Raw genomic sequence first — 19,608 nt, 5'->3', positions numbered from 1 at the left:
ACCCAACTTAATGATAAAATCGATCATTTGAACGGATAAGTGTAGACTATGACAAAAAGGCATGGAAATTCGAATCAAGCCCAATTCCCTACCATATATTACAACAACAAGCAGCCCACCATCATTGATACACATACTACACTTCAGCAACATATACAACAAAGCCAACACTTACACTAACCTACCCTAAGCCTTTACACGTGGCAACCCATCCCATTCCCAAACAACACCTATACACCTGTACACATATTCAACAATTCAACATAAACAATTCCTTTCCAACCAATTCTTTCCAGCAACTTAGAGCCCGTTTGGATGGACTTTAAGTTGGTCAAATCAATTTATAAGTTCTTTTTTAATTTTTGGATGTGTTTGCCTAATGCTAATTTTAAGCCATAAAGTTCTTGAAGTCAGTCAAAAATGAAAAATTAGAATTTTTAACTTTTTTTTTCTAAGTACTTAAAACCATTTTGTTTGACCATATAAATTACTTTTATATCCCTTATATTTTAACTAAATTCCCAACCTACCCTTTTTATTCTTTTAACCCTAAAATTCAAACACTTATTTTCAACATAAGCACTTTTATCCAAACACTCAACCGCTTATTTATAAAAATAACTTTCAGCACTTCAAAGTTCTAAAAACACTTCATATATAAAAGTTACTTTTTTAAGCCAATCCAAACGGGTTCTAAACCGACCAAGTTTTACCAAGGGAAACTTACATAAATATACAATATTAAGAAAATATTTACCATTTATAGCAATAAAAAAATAATTTCACTGAACACTTATAATACATTTATAATACAGCTTTAATACATATTGCAGAGAACTATTTATAAAACATATATAATACAAGTTTTATAGATGGATAATACATTTATCACCTATTTTAATAGACTTATAATACATTATGTTAGTTTCTTACTACACAAACATAATATATATTTTAAAACACTTATAATACATTTATATTGTATGCATAATTCACTTTTAATACAAGTGTAGATTTATTATAATATTGCTATATATTGCTATAAATGGTAATAAATAAAAAATATCGCTAAAATCAGAAATTAATTTTTAAAAAACACTCAATCAAGTAATTTTTCCTTTTACCAATTCCCAAACAATTCACCGGCCTATATACATCACCAACAAATGCAAACCACCGCCCACTACATAAAATCCCAAAGCCCAAAACAATTCCCTAACCGCCCCAAAGCCCAAGTCCCCAACTTAATTCCCAGAATCCTCAATACACGGCAACACATACAGACGCATACACATCTTATACACACCACATACGAACAACCGCGCACACACTGTACTCGTCTTCTTCCAAAACGAACCCAGCAACCAAGCGACGCGGTCTCCTTTGTTCGTACGGGAGCACGTGAATAGCACGAGCTCCGTTCTGACAACTCTTTCGATTAATTCAGGTGGCTCCATCTCCTTCCTTGTTCGTCCTTGTTCGTAGTTCAACGCTTCTCTTCGTTTTTTTCTGTTCCTAATTTGTTGAAGAATCGGAATATTATTCGGCATATTCCTTATCCTGAATGGGAATTTGAAATTTCCCAAATTTTTATCCCAGATTTCCCCCCCAATTTCGACCTAATTCTTCCCCTATATTATCCCCCTTTGATCACTGTTTTAGTTTGTTTTTTTGGATGGTCTAAGAACACAATTTCCTCCTCAATAATAAAAAGATTTTTGGGACTAAGAAAACCCTGAAATACCTTAATTAAACTTGTTTAAGAGTCCGAAAGGTTTGGGATTTTCAGCTTTCGAATTCGAAAAGGATTCATCGGAGCTCACAGTGGTGGAAGCTCTTCGTGGTCAAGCTCGTCGTCCTAGTTCCTGCTTCGAAAAACGTAACCTCTTTTCTCATCTTATTTCATTTTCAATTAATCCTCTGCTTAGTGGCTATGCAACTATGTTGCTTTCCTTTATGTGGGTTTGGTTAATCTTGCAGATTGTGGATTGGGATATGATAATTATTTTCTTGATTAAAGTCACCTTCTCATCTTAAATTACGAAGTTGATGCAATTTAGTTACTAGCTAAAATTTTCCTCAAAAACCATGTTAGGATTTAGTGCTCTTATTTATGTCTTGTAATTGACTACTACCGTGCTTTGATGATTTTCGGCCTAATAGTGTAAAGAAATGGTTTTCTTCTCTATGTTTATGCATTGCCAATACCCATTCTCTTAAGAGGTTTTCTTTTTTTCTCATTTCATTAGTACAAATGATGTATATCGATATTTGATCATAGTCTGCTCTCATTTGCTCTTACTTAGCCTTGATTATTTTTTTTTCATTTTTAAGAGTTTTAATCTGCCCTCTTGCTTTGCTTATCTTGATGTCTGCTCTATCCTTAGTTAGTTTAATTGTCACCTTCTAGCCGCAAAATGTAGTATTTTACTCTTTTGAAGCCAGCATCTTGAACTAGCTCCTTCTGACGTAATTATGTGCTTGTGTGAAATTGAAGAACTGAGGGTATTTCCTTTTACTGGAGTATGTTTGTTGGGATTTTTTATTGAAGGTGACAAAAAAGTTTCAAAACTAAGAAAGAGTGACACAAGTCTTAATTATTGAGTAAAGGTGAAAATTTTAAGATTAGAATTAAAGACACTAATTTTAAAACTCTCAAGTTTTATTATTTACACAAAGGCCCTCCCACTCTCCTTCCCACCCAATCCACCCACCCAAACCCTCCCCATCCCCACCCCTCTCTCTCCCCCTCTTCTATCGCCAACGTCATTCTTACCCCTTCTACAGTCATCGCTATAACACCCCACACTCTTAAGCTCGAAATGCCTCCTAATCTTCTTAGAAGTTATCATGTGAGCCGCATAAGCTACGACACTATCAAACAACTCTAAGGAAGGGAGAATGTGATACCCCATAGTAGGGAAGGTTGGAAATAGGGCCATGAGAAGTCAGAAGGAGTTGGAGGCCAAGTAATGAGTCGTAGCACTCGACCTACGTGTGTAAGCCATCACTTCGGAGGTCTTATATACTTAAGCTACTTGAGTACACGTCGAGCTTACAAAGCAGGGATTACATAGGTTCTTAAAATAAGATGAGATTACAAACCTACGGGAAAGAGGAGAAGATGACACGTGGCAGCACGAGGAGGCGCCACATGGCAGTATGGGAAGGTGCCACGTGGCAGCAGGTGACCCACCTGCTTAGGGTGTCACCTATTTGGGGTGGGCCCCACCAAGGACACATGGCAGCCCCTAATTGACTGCATGGACGTGATGGCCCAATGGGGGCTAGACACGTGTCACCCTTTAGGGGATGACACGTGTCACCTCTTGGGGAAATATACATATACATGTATGATGACTCTTAAGTCATTTCTTATCCAATTTGAGCTGAAATTTGGAGAGAACAAAGGAAAAAAATGTAGAGAAGAAAAGGAGGCAGCCATGGTTTAGAGGAAACTAGGGTAAGTTTCCAAGTTTCTCTCCGTGAATTACTTACCTACGGTGTTCCTTAATCACATGGAGATGTATATATGTATCTTAGGATGCCTACGGAACCATGTCTTCAGCCCTACACTTGGAAAAGATAGAAGAAAGTTGAAGGAAAACCTAGAAAGTCAAAGAAGGAGGGCTACAGGTTTGGGGCTGCCAAGGTAAGCCTCCGAGTTTCATTCTGTGAATTAATTGTTTAAGGTGTCCCACAGTTATATAATGGTGTTTGATAACATAAAATTCCATTTCGGGGCAGCAAGGAAGTGATACAAACAGTCCGCTCAATTTCAGCACGTTTGGAGAAGTTTCGAGTCACAATTTGGCAGTTTTGGCCAATTTTGGGTAAGGCAAGGTTTCTCCTTTCAATTTGGACTTTATGGTGTTGTTATGGAGTGTGTTACACGCCTTATAGGTGGCTGGAGATGTGAAAATATCATAGAAATGCTTGACGTTAAAGACAATCTAAATTGGAGTCGTTATAGTTGAATTGTCGTCGAAGTAAAGTGTTGTGCTTGTGGTGTGCTGTTGCAGGCGTGTGGTGGTCTGTTGCAAGGCTGGAATATGGTCTAAATAGGGCGTGGGTGTTGCTGGTTGCAGCCACACGGCCCCTCGTGTCGTATAATTAAAGGTTTTACAAAATAGAGACTAGAAACCTAATTTGGTATCGTAATTTTCAGTAAATTGGTTGGAGTTGGTATTGTGTAATGTTTCCATGTTTTGTGTGTATATGAGCTTCAGGTTATTGTTGTTAGTTGGCTGTAGTACTTAGGGATGTAATTGGAAATTCGGATAGGGCATGGTGCTGCCCAATTTCCGGTAACGCTTTAACTAATTAAAGAACTAGTCGAGGAGACGAACAAGGAAACAGATTCCATGAATACTAAGGTGCAACTTAAGATGCTGGAAAGTCAAGAGTGGTTGATATTCGTATTACTTTCGTGTTGAATAGGTTCAAAGGACGACAAGGCGAACGTGACAAAGAGTAACTCGTACGAGGTATGTGAAGCTTTCTCTTGGCATGTTTTTGGCATAGGTATATAAAGCTATCTTTCTTTCCTTTTGGCATGTCTTAGCCTTAAGTGAATTATATGTGAAATGAGGGGATAATTCCATTCCCAGAATTCCAAGTACGCCTCATAATTCCTATCCAGTGTTTGGTATTGGAACTCCTGCAAGAATTGAGTACTGCCTGTTAAGGCTTCTACGTGTTAAAAAGTGGTGTGTGGAAAGCTATCTCTCCTTTCTCTTGATATGTACTTGGTATGAAAATGAGATTATGATGCCATAGTTGTTCACTGAGCCCCAGGATGGGCTGGGTACGAAATATGTATATAATGACCACCTGAAGGAAAGTACAGACTATATAAAGCTTATTCTCTTTCTTCTTTTGGCATGTCTTTGTCTTAGTTGTAAGTTAAATATGATATGAGTTCCAGGGTAATTCTTCCATTCTTAAGCATCTCCTATTTACTTCTGAAGGTTGAGCTCCTATATTAGTTGAACTATTTCCTTGGAAACTTCTATATGTTAAAGAAGTACCAAATGTACAGGTTCCAAGTCTTAAAGACTATATGATAACAAGTGTTTCTGATTCCATAAGCGACTTGGCCTTACGTTGGTACATGTTTAGGGTCCCCGAGGTTACAATTGATATAGCCCATTATGGCATTTAGAGGACACTCGAGATGACTACACTACTACTCGGGTCCTCAGGCAAAAGCTTAACTTTCTTCTTCTGTCGAGTCTCTGATAATGATTTAAATTGCATATGGTTACTCACTACTCTATTCGTGCATATTGTAACCCTTCTATCACCGAGTCCCGGGCCGGGTACGTTATCGTGCACAGTACTCGTTAACAATTGACCCCAGGGTCTCCCTCTGAGTTTGTCCTCGAGTCATGAACAGCTTCTCTAATTTATAACTAGCAGTTGGGGCTTGGTACTTTTCAAGAAAAGTGAACTCAATTGCTGGACATTTTACCCTTTACCCTGAGTTTTTTTTCCTTCCTTTCCTACAGCACAAATATGGCTGGAGATACCGTGGTTTGAAATGTACTACTCAGATAGGCTTTTGTTTCTCTGAAATAAAATTTCCCGAGTAAGAAGGGTGCCTCTTATCGACGACCTGAAGGGTACCTCTTACAGCTTTAGTTAAACATAATAGGGGTACTTGGTATCAATTTCCAAGACATCTTAAGAATCTATGTTTCATTACCTTTTCTTGTTCTGGGAAAATTTCGGCAAAGTTTCCTCTATATTTCTTACTATCCCACAACCTGCACGCAGAAGATACGAACAATGCCTCACAGGGCCAACACATATATATATTCATATCATACCACAGCTACACAGGGCTTTCAGTATCAACAATAAGATAAAAATAATGGACTTACCTTGTATATCCAACTTCGAACTGCATCTGTTGCACCTTCCTGTCTATTTCCCTTTTAGTTTTTGACTTTACATTTCAATCACATGTCAATACCTTACCCAATAGATATCTTTCGTGTCTTTACTTTACTTACCTGCGTGCTCCGTAACTTCCCATGTCATTAATTACTTCTTTCTGTTGATGTCGTTCTTCTGTTAAGATCCACGGTTAGTATAAAGAATTGTCCTATGACTCAGATCTATAGCACGATCTCAGATAGGAAAGAAAGGTAACATCATAAATGTCCTATAGCTTCCTGTTTATAGATAGGGATTATGAGGCGTACTTGGAGTTCTGGGAATGGAATTATCCCCTCATTTCACATACAATTCACTTAAGGCTAAGATGTGCCAAAAGGAAAGAAAGATAGCTTTACATACCTATGCCAAAAACATGCCAAGAGAAAGCTTCACATACCTCGTACGAGTTACTCTGTCATATTCACCTCGTCGTCCTTCGAACCTATTCAACACGAAAGTAATACGAATATCAACCACTCTTGACTTTCCAGCATCTTAAGTTGCACCTTAGTATTCATGGAATATGTTTCCTTGTTCGTCTCCTCGACTAGTTCTTTAATTAATTAAAGCGTTATCGGAAATTGGGCAGCACCATGCCCTATCCGAATTTCCAATTACATCCCTAAGTACTACAGCCAACCATCAACAATAACCTGCAGCTCATATACACACAAAACATGGGAACATTACACAATACCAACTCCAACCAATTTACTGAAAATTATGATACCAAATTAGGGTTTCTAGTCTCTATTTTGTAAAACCTTTAATTATACGACACGAGGGGTCGTGTGTCTGCAACCAGCAGCACCCACGCCCTATTTAGACCATATTCCAGCCCTGCATCACACCACCACACGCCTGCAGCAGCACAACACTTTACTTCGATGACAATTCAACTATAACGACTCCAATTTAGATTGTCTTCAACGTCAAGCATTTCTATGATATTTTCACATTTCCAACCACCTATAGGGCGTGTAACACACTCCATAACAACACCATAAAGTCCAAATTGAAAGGAGAAACCTTGCCTTACCCGAAATTGGTCAAAACTGCCAAATCGCGACTCGAAACTTCTCCAAACGTGCTGAAATTTAGCGGACTATTTGTATCAGTTGCCGTTGCCATCACTGCCACCATCTCCTCCGCTACTAACGTCACCTCCTCCTCCATCACCGCTATATTTTTCTCCCTCCTCCACTCTCACTATCACCTCCTCCCTCTTCTTCCACCAACACCACTAGCCTTCTCTTCTTGTACAATCACTATCTCCTTCACCAGCTCCTTCTACACGTTATTTTCTATTAAAAAAATTAACAATTGTCAAAGTTGTTGCAGCAACTATTCAGAAGTTTCTACAATAATTCAATAAATTGTTGAAGCAACTCAAGCAATTGTTAAAGTTGCTGTAGAAAATCAAGCAACTATTGTAGTTGTTGTAGCAACTGCGATAATTGTTGCAACAACTATTGTAATTGTTGTAGCAACTATGATAGTTGTTGCAACAAGTATCGCATTTGCTGCAACAACTATCATAGTTGCTTGATGTTCTGCAGAATCTTTTTTTCAACAATTTAAATATTTTTTTTTGAAATTCTCAAAATCAAAGCAAAACACTCCGTAAAAATAAAAAGAAAAAGAAAAAAATGTGATAAAAAATAAAAGACGGCGGTGACAATAATGACGATGACAAAAAAGAAGAAGAAGGTGATGATGATGATGAAGGAAGGGAGAAAGAAAGAACAATAAGATCGAGGGAGAGAGAAAATCTGAAAAGAGAGAGGGAGAAAGAGAGAAAAGGAGAGAGATTGATACAACATCACTTAGTGGAATCTCACAAGTAGGGTCTGGGGAGGATAGGATGTACGCAGACCTTATCACTAACTCATGGAGATAGAGAGGTTGTTTTCGAACGACCCTCGGCTCAAAAGTCACAGTTCCAAGTACGAGAAAAAAAACAATATATATAGCATAAAGAAAAAAATAATTAAAAAAAAATAATAAAAAGTAAAAATAGAAATTAAAATAAATAATAAAAATAAAAATAAAATGTAATGCAAAATTTACAAGACAAGAACAATAACTATAGCAAAGTACTGCAATAATCAAAGGCAATAGCAACACAATTATAAAGGCACGCCTAGACCTACGACCACCCTTAACCGACAAATGGTAAGACATCATTCTACCCCTACTAGCCTTCTACCCTAATCCGCGACCTTCACTCTTTTCTATGTAAGGTCATGTCCTCGGTGATATAGAGTACCGTCATATCTTGTCTAATCACCTCTCTCCAATACTTTTTCAGTCTACCCCTACCCCTCCGCATAGCCCCCACATCCAACTGCTCGCACCTCCTAACTGGGGCGTCGACACCCCTGCTCTGCACATGCCCAAACCATCTCAGTCTCGCTTCTCTCATCTTGTAGACCACGAACGCCACTCCCACCTTCTCCCGAGTAACCTTATTCCTGATCTTATCACTCCTAGTGTGTCCACAAATTCATCTCAGCATCCTCATCTCCGCAACATGCATCTTCTGGACATGAAAGTTCTTTACTGGCCAGCACTCCACTCCATATAACAACACTGGTCTGACAACTATTCTGTAAAATTTACCTTTAAGTTTAGGCGGTACGTTCTTATCACACAAGACTTCAGAGGCTAGCCTTCATTTCAACCATGCTGCCCCAATGTTTGAAATAAGAGGGAAGATTTTTTAAGATTTTTTGAAATTCTAATATGTACCCCAAAGTTTTTAATCACTCTAATTAAGTCCATATTTTATTTAATCTCATTTGACCAAGTCAATGTCACCTTTTTTTATTGAGAACTTTTTTGTCACCTATAGCTTAATTCTTTCATCTCTCCCATCGTAAAGGACAAAAAACAAACCTTCCCCCGTCACCCCTCCCGCCGCTGGTTTGCCGCTGCCGGTTCGCCACCGCCAGCTACAAATCCACCTCCCTTGTCGCCGTGAAGTTTTCTTCCTATGGTGTTTGGTTGTCTTCGATTTCAAACTCTCGATTATACCTTCTGCCCTTCTATTGGTATGTATCTCTCATTATTTCTGTTAGCTTTTATTATCTTTCTACTCATCTGTTTCTTCTCGAGTTTTTGACTTTGCTGGATTTATGGAATAGATTAGTTTGAACTATTTTGCTGTTTTGGAAAGATTCACTTGCTATTTTCTTTGAACTGCTTTAGTGTCTCTTCTTCTAATTATTAGCATGGTTTACAAATTGCTAGATAAGATCAAACTGGATTTAATTTTTAAGGTCATTTTTCTCAAATTGTAAATGGAAATGTTTTTTTTTTTTGATATTAACAATATTATTGAACGTTTATTTGTTTTAATATTATTGAACATTTATTTGCTTTAGGTTTTTGCCAGTATTAACCCTTTTAGCTCGATTGATATGTCTATATAAACTGGAAATACGAATAACCTGAACCAGAGAGAAAAATAATAGATAATTGGCCAAATGTATACTCTATTTGGACCATGTTAATGATAACATTTTTATGTTCAAAGAAGTGTGGCACTCGGAATCTCCTAATCCTGAATCCACGCTTGGACAGACTACGGTGAACTACTTGACCGTCTCTTTCTCAAATCAGAGCTGTAAGTTCCCTTTTTCCTCATTTTCAGTCCATCTGCTTCCTCCTTAAGTGATTCTCTTTGTCTCTGTTAATACTGAAGCCCTTACTTTGTTCCTTTTTCCTGTGCTTTGTATTGTTAGATGGAGAATTCAGATACTCCAGCATGTGATTCAAACGCTGCCAAAGCTGAAGCTGATCAGCCGCCAATAGCTCCTGGTAAGAGACCTCCTCAACTGGAAAGAACTCTACCCAATTTATTTGTGGTTACTGGCGTCCTGTCATTTATCATTTCATCTGAAGTTGATTTAGAAAATATAGCCTAATTGGGACAAAAGTGGAAACATGTGTAATTCATATTCGTAACGTATCAAATTACGGTGATGATAAGTCACTATAATCTGATTCTTACCATCACCATTATCAGATTCTCAGAAGCTGCAGCTACCATTGTACTGAGTATTAGAATTGAACCTTCTGAATGGTTAGTGTATTATCTGATAATTCATCGTAATTTGATTCTTAGAAGTTGTTGTTACCGCCATAGTAAGTATTAAAATAAACTGTTCAGAGGTTTAGTTCTTACAATCATAATCTTTGAAGAATATGAACATATCTGTCCATCGTAAATGCTTTTCACTCGCTGTGTGTCGCTTATCGGCACTTCAACATTTTATTTCTTACATTTATTGAGACCTGCTCCTCCATTTGGCACTGGTCTTGAACATGATCTTATTTGGCATTCAAATTATTCATAATATTCTCTGGAAAAGCTACTGTACCAAACACTTTGGAGAATTTTCCGTAAACTTTTCCCTAGAAGTACAAAGCTGTAAGCTCTAAATTCAATTTGCTTTCCTAGTTATTTTTGGGTTGATGATGGAAATTCCAATTCTTGAAAGCCTTGAAAATGAGAATTCTCTAGGAGACACTCGTAGCACTCCTTACAGTTTTATGTTGATTGATCATCTCTTCATTTGAAGTATTTAAAATTTTTGATTGGATATCACTTATGGGGTAAAGATCCTGAAAGCTGTGTAATGATTGTCGAAAGATGATGCTTTTATCTGATAAAATTTCATTCTGGGTCTTACTACTCATGTTCTGCTTTACTAAATTTACATCTTCTTTCTGAACTTCTAATTTGATTAAAGCCATAAAAGCATATGTTATAGTCTTCTTTAGTTACCATCTGATGCAGGACTGACAACTGAGAAGTCCTCTATACAGTTACTATTGTGGTGTTTATGAAACTGATGTTTATGTGTGTCTGTTGAGATGTAGCTATTCTCAATATTCAATTATTTGGTTCTAGGCATTATGAAGCATTATGAAGGGTAGGTTTATGTTGTGTCTAGGAGCAGCTTGGGGCTATGACACCCTTTGTAGTAATGAAAGCATACCTCTTGCCATGCAGCAACTGAAGTTTCTACGCAGTTCTAGATCCTTTTTTTCAGGGCAAGCATTAGATAGCACTAGGAGTTCCAGGTAAGTATTAAACAGGCATTCCATTGCAGTCCAACCTACTAGAAAAAATTGAGAGAAACTTCTGATTATGCATGATGCATTGGGATCCCAGTGGTAAAACATGGTTCTAGTCTGGAGCACCTATCTACTCACATACCAGTGTTGCTATTATTATGCTACCATTATCTTATTTTTCAATTTCGTTATTAATGTTGTTTTTTTTACTTTGGTTATCTGTACTATTTTTGCTCTTAGTACTGCTCTTTCGTCAATACTTTCATCATAGATGCTTTTACTCTTGCATTTTTTTTTTGAGCTGAGGGTTTACTGGAAACCTCTCTACCCATAAAGGTAGGGGGTAAGCATACACCCCACCCTCCCCAGACCCCCTTGTGGGACCACACTGGGTATGTTGTTGTTGTTGGCGTCCTGTCATTAGTTTTTTACTCTACTGTCAATTTATCCATGTTTATAAATGAAACACATTTACTTGATCAAAAAAAAATTGCTTAAAAAAATTAGAATTTAGCTGAAGCAAATATATGGTTGTCTCTGAGCAATGAAATCAAAATGTAATTTTGTCCTTTTAAAAAAATATAATTCCTTATATTATTATTTCAAGATTCGTTGTTTGGAATTAAAATTAAGCTCTACAAGTTTCAGTATTTTGATTAGCTTTAAACCTTTCCATGTTGTCAAACACACAAGATTATTTTTCTAAAAGGCTTTACAGGCAAAATAATATGGTGACATAATTCATCCAACTAGTTTCTCTAGTTGCAAATGAAACAAATAATTTTTCAAGTCCATATATTTGTTGTAACACATGATTGTCTCGAGTTTGGCACTGGAGATGACTGTACTAATGTTCCAATCAGTACTGTTTTTGTTAGTACCCCTGGGTTTGCATTTATTATAATGTATTCTACGCTAGCAAATATTAATCCTAAGTTCCTTTTCTCCTCTAGCTCGCTTTTGCCTTCTCTTGTCAATTTACTGTCGCTTTTTACTTTTGCTTAATGTGTTTTTGTATTCTTTCTTCTATTGCAGTATGCAATTTTTTCAAAAAACCATCTAAGGGAAAAAATATCAGAAAGCGTCCTACTGTTGAAGAGGGGGAGAATGAAGATGCAGACGGTGATAGTTCAGTTATATATACCAAGAAAAGGACAGTGGTTGCTAATAATAAGCTGCACTTCTCAACTGGACCTTCAAAATCCAACAAGGATACTGAATCCAAGTTGGATCCAAAAGCGTCTCGTTTTCATTTTGAGTCCTCAAAGGAAATTCAAGTTCAAAATGATAGTAGAGCGACAGCCACTTTAGAAACTGAGACTGAGTTCTCTAAAGATGCCCGGGCCATTCGGGAAAGAGCTCTGAAGCAGGCAGAGGAGGCTTTAAAGGGAAAAAGCAAGACAGGTGGTGATGAGAAATTGTATAAGGGTATGAATCAATATACTGATTACAAAGCTGGTTTGAGAAGAGAACATACGATTTCTAGTGAGAAAGCTGGTGGTGCGCATGGTCCACTCAGGGCTTCTGCTCACATCAGAGTTTCAGCAAGGTTTGACTATCAACCAGATATTTGTAAGGACTATAAAGAGACGGGATATTGTGGATACGGGGACTCCTGCAAATTTATGCATGACCGTGGAGATTATAAATCTGGGTGGCAGATGGAAAAGGAGTGGGAGGAAGCCGAGAAAGAGAGGAAAAGAAAATTGGCTATGGGGATGCTCGATGAAGACGAAGACGATGCAGAGAAGAGTGATGAAGATGATGATGACGACGACGCATTACCATTTGCTTGTTTTATCTGCAGAGAGCCTTTTGTTGATCCTGTTATGACCAAATGCAAACATTACTTCTGTGAGCACTGTGCGTTAAAGGTAATTTCAATTACCTTTTACTCTTGTTTGCTTGATCATGTCATGGGGTCTGAACAACATCCTCTTTGTGTACCTTCTCCATTTCTCTTGTTTTTTACATGTTCCTCTTATTTGAGATGACAGTTTATTTCCCCACCTTTCCCAAATCTCAACCACCTAATAAGGAATGGCAACAGAGTGAAAGAGAGAGAGATGGTTGTAAAAGACTTTCTTGGTGCCTTTTTCTGACACTAATATATAATGAAATTACCAGTTGAAATAGGCAAGAGTTGCAAGTATTTTAATATACCTTTTTCCTCGAGTAAAAGCTGCCTCTTGGATTGGATTGGTTTGGACTTTTGTCAAACAATGTAGGCTATTGAAAATAGTTTGAGCTACTCTCACCTAGTGCACACAGCTATGACTTATTTCACTTCTATTTATACTTTCTTTGTGGATTGCAAGTTAATCTTTTCTTTTTCTTTTTGATGGTTGTGGTTAATAGCACCATGCAAAGAATAAGAAGTGCTATGTATGTAACCAGCCAACCCTTGGGATATTCAATACAGCATTTGAAATACGCAAGAGAATGGCAGCTCAAGGAAAATGATGGATCTTCTGCTAGTTCTCTCTTTCACGATGCCATAGAAGTGGATCTTGCTTTACTGTAAGTGCCTACAAATTGGATACATTAGATTTAAAGTGTTTTTTCATGATAATCTTAGTCTCGGTTATGACTTGCTTGATGGGTGTTAGGGAATTGAATTCGTAGGTGAACTGACGTAAATGGAAACTTGCGGCAATGATAAGTTGTTCACCTTTTATTCCTGTGAATGTGGTGATATAATACGTGACACGTGCTCCACTTCCCAAAGATAAACATAAATTGTATAATTGGGGGATGCAATTAAGAGTACCTGAATTAGTTTCTTTATTTGGCAGGATGTATGATGGTTCAAGTAACTGATTGTGATTGATGTATGATCAGGAAGTTTGAAACAACACCAAAGCTGGTGGAAGATGAAGAATAGGACATTGACTTGAACACCAATATCACCCCTCTCCTTTGATGTGAAGAGTAGACAGCTTTGCTTGTATGGAATTAGAGGATGTGTTTTTCCTCTTTTGTTGCCTTAGTCATGCATTTTGAAATTTTAAGCCTACATGAAGGATTTAGTGAATCACTTCAGATGCTGGTCTATTTGTCTCAGCTCTATATCATATCCTTTGAATGAGATGAATTATTATTATGAGGGGACTAAAATTGTAAACTTGGTGGTTAAATCAACCTCTTAACTTGTATTTTATGTCTCAATGGAAATGACATTACTCTTTTCAAATCTGATGGTTTAGTTGACCAAATCAAAGTACCAATTCTTTTTCTTTGGGAAATTAAAGGGCTCACTACTTTGTTGAATCGAATTTCATAGATCTAATTGAGCTGAGAATGAACCAAATTTCTCGACCAGGATGTGTCTTGTCTTTAAGATTTTCCTTTTTCCTGGCTCCTATTTGCTACAGCAGTGACTGTTTGTGCTGAGCCTAATCACTGGATAAACTAGAATAAGTGTTGGTACAAGTTACTAGTAATAGAATAGTACTGATGTGAGGCTATCATAGCCCTTCCCATGAAATACCAGCTGTGGGATAGAAGTGAACAACCTCTTCCTCAACCCCTTCTCAAAAAGTATATTTTTTCTATTTTCATTCGGATTACAAGAAACCAATCAGAAGATAATGCTATTTGTAGCTTCTTTACATGTAAGGAACTCTCCAATTTTCATTTGAATTGTTGTTACAAATAATTTGGAAAGACACAATTCTAATGTCAGAGGAAGAACTTCGCTTTCTTTTCTACTATTGTATACAAAAGATGGTCAGTGAACCAAAAAAATGGACAAATGTTTCCATAAGATTATTATTACTTTTTTCTGGTGTACTTTAAGTTGCCTAAGTGAAAAATTGTTGCTGCAATCAATGCCAAGTATCTGTAAAGGAGAGAATCAACTTGCTGCTCATAGCAAATACAACAATTTGCTATGTTTGCACCCTTCTTATCTGAATTACTCCCAATCATTGGACCTGCATTACAAAATTGTTACTCCACTCTCTCTTCTCTAAAGAACCAAAAGAGAAATAGACGAAGAAACCATAAACATGTAGATGTAGCTCATAAGTGAAGCCCGATCTTGGAACTTGTTTCGAAGTTCAAAAGTTTGCGAGGGGAAAGAAGAAACCATGGTATGGTGCAACAAATAGTTCAATACAGAAACCATGGTATGGTGCAACAAATAGTTCAATACGGTAAGCTTATGCCCTGAAAAAAAAATTCAACAAGGTTAAGAATATAAGAAGTGAAACGACTTCACCTTTGGGTATTTCTCTTATCAAGTTTTTCTTATAGATTACGAAGGTTTTTATGAAGTTAGAAAACACAAAAAAAACAAATAGTTTAATGATTGATGATGGAACATAGTTTCTTATATTCAGACTTCAGTCAACCAACACACCTGACTGAATTATTGCAGCTGCAACCTCATCCTTAATGGAATGTTGTAAATTCATTTGCATGTTCATGCAACTGCTTATTGATCTTCGTATTTCAAAAATCTCTTGGTGGAGTTGCTCCATATGTCCTCGCAATTCATATATCAGTTCCATTTCCTGTTAATGCCATGTCGTTATGACTAATCTCAAACTTAGGAATATCTGGCAAGTCATTGCAAGAATAGGAAAAAAGAAAAAACTTGCAATTGAAGGGTGTCTAGTGGAGGAGGAGTAGCATTATTGATTGTGATGGGAGTAAATGTTGGATAATTGAGGTTGTGGTAAAGAATTAGACGGAAGGTGATAGGAGTCATCGCTGACACCCCTGTCTTGATCATTGCTCCATGACGGTAAAGTGTCCTGATTATTGCTCCATGACTGTAAAGTCTGTGAAGCTTTGTTCTGATCAATCAATTCCTCAGGTTCGAGGTATTGTTGTCTTGGGAGTATTATCATCTTCAAAGTCATCCTCATAACCCGAGTCTGCTTCTTCCTAATCATCTTCACCCTCGGCTGCTCATGTTTCTTTATGTGATATCACTTCCTCCTCCTTGCCCTCTTCTTTGGTCATACGTGCCCCTACTTTTTGCTCAAGCTGGCTGCTGATTGTATTAGGTAGTTCTTGTGAGCGAGATGCCATTAGTCGATCTATTTTCTCTCTCAAACCACTGTTGAGAAAGATTGAAACACTTTTTCTGCACATTTATGAAGATCAAAAGTAAGTGCAAATCATGGACTATGCTTATACTACAGAAGCTGAGTAATTAATATCTTAGGACAGCAAAAGGAGATACAAAGACTCTATATTCATTGATCACTTTCCATTGGCAAGCAGGGACAAGGGCATCCTTTCCCAAATTGCAAAAAAGTTCTTTTACTTGTATCCCAGCTTGATCAAAACCCGTGTCACATTCTTTTACGAGTTAAAGTCAGTATGTTCTCAGAGATGATCTCTACACCGATAGGGAGAAGTACAGAAATGATCCATGCTTCAGTCCTGTTTGCCTGATACACTTAAGTGAAAATTATATTCTGAGGTTGAATTGCTTTTGTCATTGCCTTCATTGTTGTGACCTTTTTCTACGACTCCTTTGGGTTGTAACAGCTCTTGGTGAAAATCATAGTTTAGTGGTTCGCTATTGATTCTCTCATGATTGTTTTATGCTGCTTTAATGCAGGCAGGTAAAGTGTCTTTGGATGGTACTGAGAGTACATAAATACCCAAGTAAACCTAAATCAACTGGTGCATAAGTGATATGAACAAATATGTATGATTAGTATCAGATCAGATGCATGGAATTGTAATTACCTGTTAAGAAGTTGGCGAATATCATGATTCTCTAGGAAAGGATCAAGCATCTCTTGGTATCTTTCTTGCCTAAGACCTTCCCACTCTTCACGTGGACGAGAAATATCAGTTATCCAGCTTTGGTTGGATTCTGATTGCTGCTGGTAGTTAGACTGTAGTTCATCCCATCCACTTGGTGTGTGTGAATACTCACTTACCCAGCCACAGTCACTGTCCACTAGATTCTGGTTGATAGCTTCCTCTTCCAAGTCACTTTGAGGTTTGGTGCTCTCACTAGACCAGTCATTACTAGTTCCTGCATGCTGCAGGTTATTTGCATCTTGCTCTTCTCTATGGACACTTTGTTCGCTATCCTTAGGAGATCTTGATGTCTCCAAAAATTCCAGCGACTTGTCATGGTTAGCTTGACAGCTTGCATTTACCCAGCTAGCTTGGTCATGGGGAATATCTGAGCTCTGCAGTTGTGAAGTACAATATAGTAAACTGGGGCTAACTGCTTGAGGACTACGGTCTACCTCATTATGGTTCGGACTATAAGAACTGTCAGAATGTCGGATATGAATTGGCATTTCTTTCTGGATATTTGATGAGCTAGTAACTTTTACATTTGTTTTCATCCTTCGGGGACTTATTTTCTCATTTACTTCCCCATGGTGATTCTCTTCTCGCAGTTGATTGGATGTCAAAACTTTTCCAATTTGTGAATTGTTATCTATCACTTTTATGCGGAGAGTCATCGGTTCACTAGGCTCTTCAGGATGATTCTCTCATGCAGATGTGGAAGCAATTTCAGATATAGGACTGCTACTGCTTCTTGAGTCAGCTACACCAGGCTGCATTCCGATGCTCTATCTGATAATCTCCTGCTTCTGATTCCCTTCTCTCTGCTTATAAGCTAATTCACTTCCAATTTTTACAGCATTATTATCAGCCAGTTCTCTCTGGCAACTAATCCAGCCTTTGTTCTCCTTATCACAGTTCTGTACTTTTAGCTGATTCGGTGTGGAATTCCGGCTTTCCTGGGTATTCTCTGCCACTTCTCTTGAGAGACTTCTTGAGTCAGCTACACCATTTTGACTTCCTGTATTGAACCTTTCCCTGAAATGAATTACTATCTAAATTATGTATATTCCACAATTTTGGTTCCATAGGGTAGAAAGACCATAAAACTTTGGCTCCATATGATAGAACCGAATGGATAATTGATTTCTTTTGAACCAGACCACTTGTAAGGAAAATTGCCCTGATTTGAAGGGAAAGTCTAGACTAGTGATAATTTCTTTCGGACCTACTACTCTCATTAACGTGTTATCAACTTCGTTTGTTAGGATCTTGTACATTCCGAAAGATATTTTATGCTGAGCTCATTCTGATGCAAAATTTTGAACAAATGGAAGCTAACAGATGGAGCATTTGTCTAGAACATCAATAGGTTCTGACGATAGGATTTTCCCTCGACTTATGTTAACACATCATAATCTTCTTTGCTTTAGCATGTCAAACAAATAGAACTGTTAAATGTTTCATTCTTTCATCATGTTATTGACAACGTACTTCCGATTGAGCAATGATGGTAGCATTCCTGCTCTAAATTTTCCATATTTTAAGCAGTTTAATATTTTCATGTTGATGATTTTGCAATGGACATTTGGAATCTATAGAGACATGTATGGGAAGAAGTTAAATAAGGACCATTACCTAATATGCATGATTGCAGAATTAGACACTCTATTTGATTCGGACAATGTGACATTGGTTGATCGATCATCTCTTGCGTCTGTGCCACGACGCAGGAATCTAACTTTAAGCAAAGCCTGTTTAGGAAATTGGATTGTGAAGATCAATCAGCAAATGGTAAAATGATTCTTTAAAGCAAATTCATCAGAATAGAGAGCAAAATGCAAACCTGAATACGACCTCTTTGTTGGAACTTGGAAACGGCCTTACGTTCCCTAAGAGTTTCAACTTCCCGGAGTCTGTCACGCTCCGTTTGCAAGAGCAAATCGCTTAATGTCTTTCTACCTCTGACGATTCAAGGCGAATGCAGAACCGGGAAAAAAAATCCTTTGTTGTTGTTGTTGTTCTGAATGATCAAATGATGTTTTAATTCGAGGCAAGCATTCGCCAGTGGGAAGAGAAGCAGTATTAGTACAATTGTGTTCATTGTCAGGATTCTCTTCACCATTACTACTTGCCAATTTCCTAATGATATCAGCAACTCTGAGCTTTTCCCTTTCTTTATTAGTATCTGAATTTTTACAACCCTGAATATCAGTCATGGCAGTTTTATAAGCCTGTTCCCAATCTCTAGACTATTCTCCATTCACGCTGGTAGCTGGAGTTTCAAATCGTCCATCCACTGAAGATTCATCACATGTATCATCATACCCTCTCTGAGGTACATTTGAGTCCGCAAATGCAGCATTTTCATAATTGCTTTTAGCGCTGCTTGGATTCGAATTGTTCCCCAAATTTATGCTCTTTGACACCGTTTCGAAATCCCTCCACCGTCGGACAAGTGTAGAAACGCCCCCTGAATTAAGAACTTGGACGACGGTGGTGGTGGTGGTGGTTTCAGGCAAACAACAAGTAGTTTCTCCTCTCTGTTTCGTTGGCCTTGACGAAATCACCATTTCTCTAGCTCTATGACTGTTCTCATTGTTATCCCATTGCGGTTTATGAACCCATAAATCTGCATAGTCAACATGTCGGTGGTGACGGGAATTTTCATCAAATTAATTTCAATTTTTTGGTATCATTTGTTCAATTTTTCGGTTTGGTGTCGGTTCTTTTTTTCAAAACTTTCGTTCTTTGGTTCGGTGTAAGGATCACAAAATCATGGTTCACCGAAGAATCGAAGTTTTATTAAAT

At 37.6% G+C, this 19,608-nt stretch overlaps 1 protein-coding gene and 1 pseudogene across 8 annotated transcripts; one reads left to right on the top strand and one right to left on the bottom strand.

The window, feature by feature from the left end:
- Positions 1–1,220: 1,220 nt before the first annotated feature.
- On the top strand, positions 1,221–14,224 carry LOC129900334 (zinc finger CCCH domain-containing protein 1-like). 8 transcript variants are annotated; one of them, XM_055975289.1, is made up of 7 exons: positions 1,222–1,879; positions 8,828–8,996; positions 9,482–9,571; positions 9,690–9,765; positions 12,064–12,902; positions 13,387–13,548; positions 13,824–14,224. In XM_055975289.1, exons 4-6 carry the CDS (start codon positions 9,690–9,692, stop codon positions 13,489–13,491), a joined length of 1,020 nt encoding a protein of 339 aa, XP_055831264.1. In that variant the 5' UTR covers positions 1,222–1,879; positions 8,828–8,996; positions 9,482–9,571; the 3' UTR covers positions 13,492–13,548; positions 13,824–14,224. The 8 variants fall into 8 exon arrangements, with proteins under 8 accessions (XP_055831268.1, XP_055831270.1, XP_055831269.1 ...); XM_055975293.1 differs by lacking the exon at positions 8,828–8,996 and having other exon boundaries at positions 1,221–1,879; positions 9,529–9,571; XM_055975295.1 differs by lacking the exon at positions 8,828–8,996 and having other exon boundaries at positions 1,221–1,879; positions 9,485–9,571; positions 13,874–14,224.
- A 417-nt stretch (positions 14,225–14,641) lies between these two features.
- LOC129899976 (uncharacterized) lies at positions 14,642–19,472 on the bottom strand (annotated as a pseudogene).
- Between the last annotated feature and the right edge of the window lie 136 nt (positions 19,473–19,608).

This window comes from Solanum dulcamara, chromosome 8, assembly GCF_947179165.1.
Source record: "Solanum dulcamara chromosome 8, daSolDulc1.2, whole genome shotgun sequence".
NCBI classification, from domain to species: Eukaryota; Viridiplantae; Streptophyta; class Magnoliopsida; order Solanales; family Solanaceae; genus Solanum; species Solanum dulcamara.
Note: the sequence above shows the minus strand (reverse complement) of the source record. Positions and strands in the feature narration are given on the sequence as shown.